At 47.9% G+C, this 12,215-nt stretch overlaps 1 protein-coding gene across 1 annotated transcript in view; it reads left to right on the forward strand.

Annotated features, from left to right (window-relative positions):
• The window catches only part of ABHD6 (abhydrolase domain containing 6, acylglycerol lipase), a 78,921-nt gene that overhangs the window by 49,100 nt on the left and 17,606 nt on the right, over positions 1 to 12,215 (forward strand). The window contains exon 4 of the mRNA XM_063941547.1: positions 5,470 to 5,583. Within this exon, the coding sequence (XP_063797617.1) occupies positions 5,470 to 5,583 (114 nt within the window). The remainder of the gene's footprint in view (positions 1 to 5,469; positions 5,584 to 12,215) is intronic.

Consider the following 12,215-nt stretch of genomic DNA (forward strand, 5'->3'; position numbering starts at 1 on the left):
CATGCGCCTGGACATCCAGCACCCGATTTTCAGCAATGAGAACCGTTGAAGAGTGAGAGCTGGATGTGGTCGGCCTGCCTATTTATGCCCCACACACAATGCAATCTCATAGTCCCTACAATCCCATTGTCCATTGGATGAAGGAATTCGACCCTGTATCACAACAAAAGGTCATAGGTTGATTCATACAGGTGGGCTGTGACGATTTCCAACAGCTCAGGTGGGTGGGAAACTAGGTTTCCCGCCGCATACCTGAGTATGAGTAAATAATAGAAATGGACATAAACTTCTTATGTCCATAACTATTCGCACGAGCGATTAATACGCTCCAAACCAACACCGGAATATTGCTAATTAAATACTCTTCCGATGGGTACCAAACACTGCTGTATGATTCTTGTTAGACCCTTCGTACGATACAAAGAGGGATTCCTTAGCTCAGGGACCTTCTATATTAACCAAACTTTCAGAAACTATCAAAGGGACCATGATCTATAAACTACATTAATTGTGAAAATATGTAACGAATGAGTCGCACGCTACGACTACATAAACTCTACCGTAAATACGCATACCGCGCCTGCGAGTGCCCGCTATTGCGGGTATGCGCCTTCACGGGAGAGCGTACGCATGCGCAGCGCGGACCAGTGTGCGGTGCAAATATGGCAACGTGCATAGAGACATTTTTCTGACTTTGACAAGGGTGATGCCACAGAGAGGGCGACAGGGAGAGGGTGATGCCAGGGAGAGGGTGACAGGTAGAACGTGACACCAGGGAGAGGGTGACAGGGAGAAGGTGACAGCAGTGGGTGACAGGGAGAGGGTGACACAAGGGAGAGGGTGACAGGAAGAACGTAACGCCAGTTAGAGGGTGATAGCATTGGGTGATGCCAGGGAGAGGGTAACAGCAGAGGTGAGAGTGTGATAGAGAGAAGGAAAGGGTGATGGGAACAGGTCCTGGGCCTAGAACTGCAGCGCGGCTCCTCTGCACGGACCATAGCATACCTCCCAACTTTCTTTATCCTGAAAGAGGGACACACGTGTGGCGAAAAGGGGCGTGGCTTTGCGGTGATACAGCGATCGTAAGCCACGTTCCCTAGTCCATCACTGAAGGGGGCATGCCCAGCGCTCTGTGAGCTGCTGGCATGCCCCTCTCCCTCTGTCACTCGTGAATAGAAGCTGTGCGCATGCGCACAGCGTCTATTCACTGCTGCTCTGCAAAGCAGACAGCAGTGACAGAAGCCTCTCAACTGCCCCCCCTCACACCACGGAACCGTCCCACGAAAATCGGGACAGTTGGGAAGTATGCCATAATAAGCCAGAGACAGGCAGTGGTGGCAGTGTCAAAGGGGGAGTGAGGTGCAGGGGCAAACACAGGATTTAGTCAGGGGGGGTTCTGTGTGTGTGTATATACATATATATATATATATATATACATATATATATATATATATATATATATATATATATATATGTACTTACATGCGCTCAGCACTCCCAATAAAGATAATCTACCTGCCGGGTGCTCTCCTTCAATAAATGTAATATATATAGTGTAACAGGTTGCACTCATGGACTTCTCACAAACAGAACTGGACTCTCCCGGATTTATTTCAACATTTCGGTTTTTAATAAACCTTCGTCAGGAAGGTTTATTAAAGACCGAAACGTTTACACTATATATATATATATATATATATATATATATACAATATACATACACATACATAGAGCCCAGCACTCACCATAAACGTATATACATACATACATACATACATACATACATACATACAGTAGGCACACACATTCATAGATCATACACAAAAACCCATACATACATACATACCTATGAATACAATACATATATACATTCTGTACACTCAGATGTTAAACTTACTTGTATTTGATGCACCACAGGGGATGGGAGCAGACAGCCAGCAGGGTGAGGCCGGAGGGAGCTGCTGTGGTCCAGCATGCACACCCAGCAGCTCCCTCTCATACATTCTGGATGCAGAGAACTGCATAGTTCTCTGTTGTGCTGGAGCAGGCAGCTCCGCTGTCGCGATTGCGATCGCGGTCGCGCCTTTTGCTGAGACGGAGACACAGCAGTCTCCGTCTCAAAAATAAGGGGGGGTTCCTGCTTGCGCCACTGATAGTGGAAGTGGGACTGGGGTCATAAGTATCTTCTTTATATTATTTTAATCATTATGACAGGGGAGGCACTGCCTCCCCTGACTGCACGTCCCTGTGCAGCGCACATGGTTTTGCCCATTGGAGAACAATTTTGCTGCTGCAATCAGGTCTGAATTAGGCCCTTAATCCTGACATTAGACATGGGGTGGGCAATTATTTCAGCTGAGGGGCCACTTCACATTTCCTGTCAGTATCCGAGGGCCACAAACAAAATAGCAGCTCCCACCACTTGCCAAAAATATAGGGACGTGGCTTCATGTGGAAGGGGTGTGGGCAAAAAATAATACAGATTCATATAAGACTGCACAATAGTCTCCATTATTCAAATTGCGCCACACAGCGCCACTTACACACATTACACCAGGTAGAGCCCCTTTTACACACATTACGGCAGGTAGAGCCCCCTTTTACACATTACAGCAGGTAGAGCCCCCTTTTACACATTAACATTTTATTTAGGATAATTATTGCGCAGCAAGCAAATTATCCAGTGTCTTATAGCCCCTGGGGAAAGGTGTGACACAGTGATAGAACACGGGGGGGGGGGTGACACAGTGACAGAACATGGTGGAGGTGACACAGTGACAGAACACGGGGGGGGGGGGGGGGGTGACACAGTGATAGAACACGGGGGGGGTGACACAGTGACAGAACATGGTGGAGGTGACACAGTGACAGAACACGGGGGGGGTGACACAGTGACAGAACACGGGGGGGGGGGGAGGGTGACACAGTGACAGAATACGGTGGGGGTGACACAGTGACAGAACACGGGGAGGTGACACAGTGACAGAACACGGGGGGGGGGGAGGGTGACACAGTGACAGAACACGGTGGGGGTGACACTGACAGAACATGGGGGGTGACACCAGTGGTGTCAGAAGGGTGCTGGGGGTGCGACCGGCACTCGGGTGTCCCCCTTGGACAGGGTGACACCAAAGTGCCAGCTCTTCTGCTGTGACAGGAGCCGAGTGCTGCAGTGAGATAATCTCCTGCAGCACTCGGCTCCTGTCACAGATAAGAGCCGGCACACACACAGTCCAGTCTCCGGGGTCAGCCAGCATCTTTGGGGAAGCTGGACATGCCCCCGGAGCGAAAGAGAAAAGACCCGCCAGGCCACGCCCCTTCTAAATTAGATCACACACCCTTTTCGGGCGCCACGCGGCCCGAGCGGGGGGGTGTAATAGTACAGAGTGCGCTCCAGGTGTCACCACACCCGGTGATGCCTCTGGGCGACACGGTGACAGAACACGGTGGGGTTGACAGTGACAGAACACGGCAGGGGTGACGCAGTGACAGAACACGGGAGGTGTGACACAGTGACAGAACACGGGGGTGTGACACAGTGACAGAACACGGGGGGTGTGACACTGTGACAGAACATGGGGGGGTGACACGTGACAGAACACGGGGGTGACATGGTGACAGAACACAGGGGGGGATGGTACAGCGAGAGCTAAAGTTATCTCCCCGCAACCTAAAAAAAGTCTGACGCCACTGCCCGCACACACAAATATACACACACTATCACACGCACACACACTTTCTTTCACTTTTCCCATTTACTTACTGATCTGGCTGGCAGTGGCAGGAAGGATGGATCTGTAGCAGTCTGCCTCTTGTCCCGTGTAGCCCCGCCCCCTCAAATCCCGTGTAGCCCCGCCCCCTCATCGGCACATAGCTCCGCCCCCTTTTCGGCTGAACACAGCCGTTGTCACTGTGGACGGGGGGAGGAGGAGGATGCTACAACGCAGCAGGGGAGAGAGGCGCCGCCGGCAGCTAGGAGGTACTGCAGTGCAGAGCAATGACAAGCAGCTCAGCCGGTCGGGCCGCTTGTCATTACTCGCTGATGGGAGGTAGTGGGCCGGGCAGGATCGGTTTCCAGGGCGCATCCGGCCCGTGGGCCGTATTTTGCCCACCCCTACTTTAGACACAGGGCCGGTTCTAAGAGTTGTGGCGCCCCGGGCAAAATATGGGGGCGTGGCTTCAATTGGGGGCGTGGTCACGACGCTGCAAGGAAATAAATAAATAAAAAGAATACTTACTATCCCCGTTCCTGATCCAGACCCCCTTCGCCGGCGGCACCGCTCTTCTCCCCTCTCTCTTCTCTTCGATCTATGGGAGAGACGTTATTACGTCTCTCCCATAGAACAGCATAGACACTAGAGGTCAATAATGACCCCTAGTGTCTGTGCCACTATGCTGTGCCGTGCGCGATGACGTCATCGCGCATCGCACAGCAAAGGTCCTCTACACGAAGGGAAACTAGACCGTAGCGTCTAGTTTCCCTTCATGGAGAGGACCTTTGCTGTGCGGTGCGCGATGACGTCATCGCGCACCGCACAACTAAGGTCCTTTCAATGAAGGGAAACTAGACGCTACGCGTCTGGTTCCCTTCAAAGCGGGGGGGCACAGCAGGGCACTGCGGGGGGCACAGTGGCGGATCTTGCCCTGGTGCGGCTCCCTCCGGATGGCGCCGGCGCCCTCCGGAAGGCGGCGCCCCGGGCAAAAGTACCGCTTGCCCGTGGCAAGAACCGCCACTGATTAGACAGTCTGGATTCTGGGTGTAGGGACCTCCCAACAGGAGACACTTGTTTGCTTAATTACTTTCAAGAACATGCTGTTTAGTTGCTATTACTTAGTTGCTGATACTAGTGTTGGGAAAGGGGATCAAGCACCAAAGATTGTTTGCGTAGACTCTTAAACAATGTAAACCCGATGTAAACAATGGATGCTCAGACTCTCAACCTCTCTACAAAACTTCAAACGGGCTCTTAAGACCCACTTCTTTACCAAAGCCTGCCAAATCTCATCCTAACCCTCTGTTCCACGCTCTCTGTGTACCCAGTCTGTGTCACCCCTGTCTGTCTACCCCTCTCCTTAAAATGTAAGCTCTCACGAGCAGGGCCCTCTTCCCTCATGTGCTTATCCTTTCTCTTACTTTAATAATCCTCAACTGCCCAAATACCGCAGTTTTTTGGCCACCTTGATACTTATCTCTATGTCGTTTACTGGTGTAGTTATGCTTAGTTACTCTGTACTTGTCCTATATTGTCTTCAACTGTAAGTCACTGTTTTCCTGTTTTGATTATGTGCATATGTACTCTGTAATTGTGCGCGGCAGAACCCTTGTGGCGCCATATAAATAAAGGATAATAATAATAATAATGCACGATATGGGCCTGATTCAGAGTTGCATGGAGATGTACCTGTTAACTTGTATAGGGATAATATATTGATGGGTGTTTTTTTTGTTTTTTGTTTTGTTTTTTGCAGTTCCTTCCTAAAAACTTACACCTGATTTGTGTGGATATGCCCGGGCATGAGGGAACCACGCGCTCAGCTTTAGATGACTATTCATTCAACGGTCAGGTCAAAAGGGTGCACCAGGTATTTACTGGATATAATGTAGCGTGCGGGGAAATTACTATTTTCAGTTCTATGTGGGTGTGGCAAATAACTGGAATGAATGGATAATTTAAGTAATTAAATAATTAAACACAAAAAAACAACTAATAAAAACAAATAAACAAACAAACAGTGTTAACAGGTTGGGTATGGGTGACCAGCGTTTGGGATCCTGCTGGTCAACATACCGTCGGGTGGGGGGGGGGGGGGTGAGGGGTTTTGAGCACAACGAAGCCCCTTGCGGGCGCGGAACATCCTCGAGTGGGAATAGTGCCTGGTATTCGGCATGCCGACTGTCTGGATTTTGAGGGGTAGGGATGTAGGCGTCGATAATGTGTGGTCACATAACTACATCCCGTGTGAACAGTCAGGTTGCAGAGTTCCTGTTGACCCATGTCAGCCTTCTGCTAAATTGAAGGTGTTTTGCCTATGGAGTATAATGTGTTGATAAACAGAGCTGGCCCTAACCAATATGATGCCCTAGGCAAGATTTTGGCTGGTGCCCCCTAGCACCACCACTAGTTCTGGAGGAGATGCCTGGCATGAGTCAGCTGGCAGCTCTGCTAACGTCGGGTGCCTTGGTTTATGAAAATGCTACTTATTTGCATTACTGTGTGGCTAGGATGCACAAGCAGCTATGCTGATTAAAATTATATGCCGCATGCCTATATTCTGTGTTCGACTGCGGCTGTATCTGCATACGAAATGCTACATTACAGTGATTTCCAGGAATACACTGTAACGTAGCATTTCATATGCAGATACAGCCGGAGTCACACACAGAATATAGGCATGCAGCATATCATTTTAATCAGCAGAAGCTGCTGGTGCCACTAAGCATACCAAATGCCCTAGGCATTTGCCTAGTTTGCCTATGCCTAAGGCCGGCTCTGTTAATAAATGAACAAATAAATAACTAAACTTTTATCTTGCAAAAACTGAGCAAACCGTACAAACTGAAATAAACATATCGGATCTCATGGGGGGATGTAATAGAGTGCGAGAACTGGTCCTCACGTATTTTTAAATCGGCAATCAGTTACACGTCAAGACAAGGTTGGTTTTGTCCCGCACTTCCTGGTTCTCGCACTCTGTTACATCCCCTTCCCCGTGTGTCCCACACACGCATATATCCACTATTGGGCAATTTATTTAATCCCTTCGCTGCTGAAGGTTTTCTCATTCCTGTGCAGAACCTATTTTTCAACATTTGCCCTCGTCACAATCCATTATCCGTATCGCTATTTTTTTTTAATGCAATGTTATACCCTATTTCTTTCAGAGGACATTGAGTTTTCTGAAATAACCATTAGTCCTTTTTTTTTTTCACCACCTAACATGTCAAATAAAATATAACAAAAATGGGAAAAAGGTGGGTTTTTACTGAAATTTTAAGTAAATGAATGAAAAGAAAATGTTTTTATTTTTTTATTTTTACCATTTTATAAACACCACAAAGAAATACTTCTGGTTCCTTCTGCGGCACGTACACAACTGCATTCAGCAGGAATCTATACTGTAGGTAACCGTATAAAAATCTGCACTTGAAAACGATTCAGGCATTTTTTGTTATTTGCTGTTTTTCACTGTCTCAATTTAAAAGCTTACAGTGTATAAAAATAGTAAGTGCAGCATGGCCTACCATTTATTAAAAACTACCGCATTAAGTGAGGGCACCCCTTTTTTGATTTGAAACTTAAAAGGGGAGATCTGGGTTTTAGAACACCCACCCCACCCCTTTTTCGGGTGTACTGTTGGTAACGCAGGGCTATGTTATATGAGGGCCTAATTCAGAATTGATCGCAGCAGCAAATTTGTTAGCAGTTGGGCAAAACCATGTGCACTGCGGGGGGGGGGGGCAGATATAACATGTGCAGAGAGAGTTAGAATTGGGTGGGGTGTGTTCTTACTGAAATCTAAATTGCAGCGTAAAAGTAAAGCAGCCAGTATTTACCCTGCACAGAAACAAAATAACCCACCCAAATCTAACTCTCTCTGCAAATGTTATATCTCCCCCCCCCCCCCCAGCCCGTGCACATGGTTTTGCCCAACTGCTAACCAATTTGCTGCTGCGATCAACTCTGAATTACCCCCAGTGTAGTAAAGGGCATAAAGGACTCTGAATTTAGGGATGCCAGGTTGGGGTAAGATCTTCTCCCATCCCTGGTCTCCATGATTGTTCTGTAGTGTAGATATACTGTATCAACTTAAATTCCCTTCCCCATATCTTTGTACTATTTACCCACATGGGAAACAACAGCACTTCTGCATTCATCCCACTTCCTCATCCTTCTTTCCATGCTGCAGATTTAGGGGCTGATCCTCAGTTGGATGGCTGATACTCTGTGCACGGTCGCTAACGCCAAGCTTTTACATACATTACATGCACAGATGCGAATTTACACATTTTCTCGGTTCGATTCTGAGTCGTACAGAACTGGGACGTATCTGTCTTTATATAACATTGGGCATTTTTGGGGCAACAACAATGCAAGCACATGGAACCACCATGTCTTGTGGGAGTGTTTTGGGGGAGTGTATCAAAAGCTTCGTGCTATTCTCAGGCGCGCATACGGGGAAGGAAAGCTTGTTTATGGCGGATCTATTGCACTTTGCACATGGCTGGTGCAGATTCCTATACTAATGATGATGGTGGCAGCAGTTGGCATAAAATCTTAGCAGCCTGGTTTCCTGCTTACAGAAGCCCTACGGCTATAAGTTTTCTTACTCATTTCTAGAAATGTCTGAAATAAAACCTTCTAAGAGCTAGCATATCATTTTCCTTTAGACCAGTGGACCTAAAATCCAATCCTTGTGTACCACCAACAGGTCATGTATTCAGGATTTCTGCCTGCAAAATCAGGAGGGATATTACTGACTCAGGAATATAGATTTCATGATTCAAATTAATTCAATCCTGAAAACATGACCTGCTAGTTGTACTTGGGGGTTGACATTTCAAATTCCTGCTTTGGATAGTGTGAAATATTGTTGTGTAGCTCAGTGACAGTCCTTGTGGTTCTGCTTTGGCTTTTCACCAATAGTTTCTAACAGGGAAAAGTTGTTGGGAATAAAAAAAAAAGTTTCCCCACAGGACAAGAGTTAACTGATTTTTTTTCTCTTTACTTTTGATTAACTCCAGTCTCCTGGCTACACACATTACAGTAGGTTCAGATGGGATCACTGACATCCCGTGAGCTCTGCAAAGAATTTTGTAGCACTAAAGAAGATTCACATTGCACAGATTTGATCAGATTGCAACAATAAAGTACAATTGAAGCCAATTCAAATTGGCTGCACACACTGTTCTACTAACAGAAAGTTGGAATGATCACCATGTGGTCTTTGAGTCATCACTCTACAATAGTTGCCAATTTGGGTAATCAGATTGACCAACTAAAATGTTACTATGTGTAAACAGCAATACATTTTATATTAGCCAATATAAAGTTGGTCACACACTAGCCAATACTACTTTTCAGGAGAACATCCAGGGACGGGTTGTTTTCAGTCTGGCCAAGTGCTCGAATCTCATTGGGAAATGCTGTATTAAACAGATTGTTCTCCTGCTTGTTCATCGCCAATATTTATCTATTTTCCCAATCATGACATGTGATCTCCGATGTTACCAAAGCAACGTACAGTATATTTTAGGTTTAGCTTGGTAACATACAGTCCCTCTTTATTGTGTAAGTATCCTTTCCAAGGATATCTATTTTATCATGTGGCAGAAAAGGACACTTGAATTTCCTCGGCGTAGGCAGTCCGTTGGGACACTAGGCAGTTGTGCAGCGTGCTCCATAAATGTACTTTGAGGATGGCAAATGTGAAATGAGGAACCTGAACGCAATCACATTAATAGCACTCCGATAGATTGCTCTTGTGGATAAACACATGCCACACTCTCTTCCGGAGATCTAGCACTGCTCCCTAATTCTTTAGAGATTAGAATCTTCCCATCATGTTGTGCGTAACATGATTAAATTCCATCTGGTTCATCTTTTCACGTAATAGAAGGAATCAAAAAGCTTAGACAAAATCAAGACGACTTAAAAAAATAATAATAGTGATAATAAAGGTGTCATCATTATACATTTTGTTTTCAAAGTGATCAAATTTGCTATATTTACCTTTCTAGTATTTAATTTTGCAGAAATCTCTACAGTACACATTATTCGGTAAATACTGCAGACTATTTCAACTGCCTTATGCTAGCCATACATGAAAGAACAACATCGTTCCAACCAGCCAACTTTTTGGCTGGTTGGAACGATAGTCTGTGTGTGGGAGGAAACGATTATCAGCCGTTTGCTCCCACATGCTGAAAAACGGCCAGAAACGGTCTGTCCAACTAGTTGGGAAAATCAAACCTGTTTGATTTTCCCAACTAATCGTTCAGGTGTAGGGGGAACTGTCCCCCCAACTGATTGATAAGTAGGCGGACACTGGCCAGCAGTGTCCACCTACTTCTGTCACCATCACTGCCCGAGATCCCCGTCAGCAGCACTGTAGAGCGAAAGCCGGGATGAGGTTCAGGGGCAGCTGCAGCAGTTCATTACTGTTGCCGGGCTGCCCCTGTCACCCCCAGCAGTGGCCGCGACGGAGCGGGAGGAAGTGCAGGGGCAGCTGCAGCAGTTCATCATTGTTGCCGGGCTGCCCCTGTCACACTGGCACCCCTAGCAGTGGCCGCGGCGGAGCAGGAGGAAGTCAGGGGCACTGTATGGAGATGTCCATTCTATCCGTGATCTGACCCTACTGCTGGGCTCTGCTGTTTTGCATACAGCCAGGGGAGAGGTCAGCAGCATCATGCCCCGCACCGGCCGTGTGCCACTCTGGAACTCTGCAGGCTGCTGAGAGCACTGTCCGGCCACCTCTGGTGCTATCAGGAGGCAGGGAGCCACACACCACCTAGTAAGCTCTATATACAGCGTTGTAGCCTGCAGATAACTTTTGCTATCATTGCAGACTACACAGACATTATTTGCTGGTGTTGTGTTTTGTGTCCCCAGGTCTTGCTGCAGAGTGACTTGCTGCTGTTGCAATTCCCATAGTGATGCATCAGCTCATTGGTCATCATGGCAGATGATCAGCACACCTCTCCCTCTGCCCCTGGCTCAGAGCTGGTGTCTATTTTGTGGGCTGTGGGGCAGACCCTATTACTTCTGCTACCTGTATACCTGTGTGGATACCTGGGATTGAGTGTACTCTTTGTGATATTGGGATTGCTTGTATATTTGGGCTGGAAGACTACGTGGAAGAGCAAATGGAATAGCCTGAAATCAGTGCTTGAAACCTTACAGAATGAGGAAGAAGCCATCACCGCTACCACCATATTCAAGACTTGAATATGGTGGTAGCGGTGATGACTTTTTCATCCGTCCGCCAGCCTCTGTCCCGCACCGGCGGCAGGGGCCGGCCACCTCATCGCCGCCAGCACCATTCCCGCACCGGCCGCCAGCCTCTGTCCCACATCGGCGGCAAGAGCCGGCCACCTCATCGCCGCCAGCACCCTTCCCGCACCGGCCGCCAGCCCCTGTCCCACACCGACGGCAGTGGCCGGCCATCTCTTCGCCGCCAGGTTCCATCCCGCTGCTGCCTTCAACATCGTAGGGACCGGCTGCAACTACAGGAGGTGCCGGCCACCTCATCACCGCCATGTTCCATCCCGCCGCTGCCGTCAACATCGCAGGGACCAGCTCCAACTACAGGAGGGGCCGGCCACCTTATCGCCAACAGGTTCCATCCCGCCGCTGCCTTCAAAATCACAGGGACCGGCTCCAATTACAGGAGGGACCGGCCACCTCAGCGCTGCCAGGCTCCATCCCTCACAGGCTGCAGGGACCGCTGCCTTCAATGCCACAGGGACCTGCCACTCACCGCCTCCTTCCCGCTCCAGCTACAGGAGCCAGGGACCACCTCACAACACTGCAAGCTTCAGTCGCAGGGCACATATGGAGCTGTGCAGCACACACGCACCGCTCCAGTAACATAGCAGGCTCCAGCCTGTCGGACAATCCGCGGAGGCCACTTAGGTGGTCAGCTATTGTCCCTCATACACTTAAGATATGTGGGGGTGTCAGAGAGTGAGAGAGATGTGACGGAAAGCGAGATGTGGGGGTGCAAGAGAGAAGTGATGGCATTTTTTGAATTAAAGAAAAAAAACAAGTGCTGTAGGCAGGCACTGTCCACCTACTTCAGTGACATCACAAGTTGGACAGAAGTTGGCAGGTTGGTTGGTCTGATGAAAAGTTGGTTAGATGTGTGGAGCACTGATGAAAAGTTGGTTAGATGTGTGGAGCACTGTTTTAGTTGAACAGACAAGTTGGATGGTTGGAAGTTTGGAGTGTTGGAGAAAAGTTGGTCTGATGTATGGCTAGCATAACTAAAGTTTTTTCCGGTAAATACTGCAGACTATTTCACATTACATTGCATGGTTAACAGTTTAGAAAGTTGTTCTAAGTGGATTTATATCTGTACTATGCAAAAAACGTATAGTGATTGAGTGGGGTTTACTGACTTTACATTTGTTAGATTTGATTAACACCTTTTGCTGAAGGTGGAGGGTTGCTGTGTGGGGTAGGGGGTTGTAATCAGGTTGAACATGTGTTTGTAGA

This window comes from Pseudophryne corroboree, chromosome 9, assembly GCF_028390025.1.
Source record: "Pseudophryne corroboree isolate aPseCor3 chromosome 9, aPseCor3.hap2, whole genome shotgun sequence".
In the NCBI taxonomy this organism is placed as follows: domain Eukaryota; kingdom Metazoa; phylum Chordata; class Amphibia; order Anura; family Myobatrachidae; genus Pseudophryne; species Pseudophryne corroboree.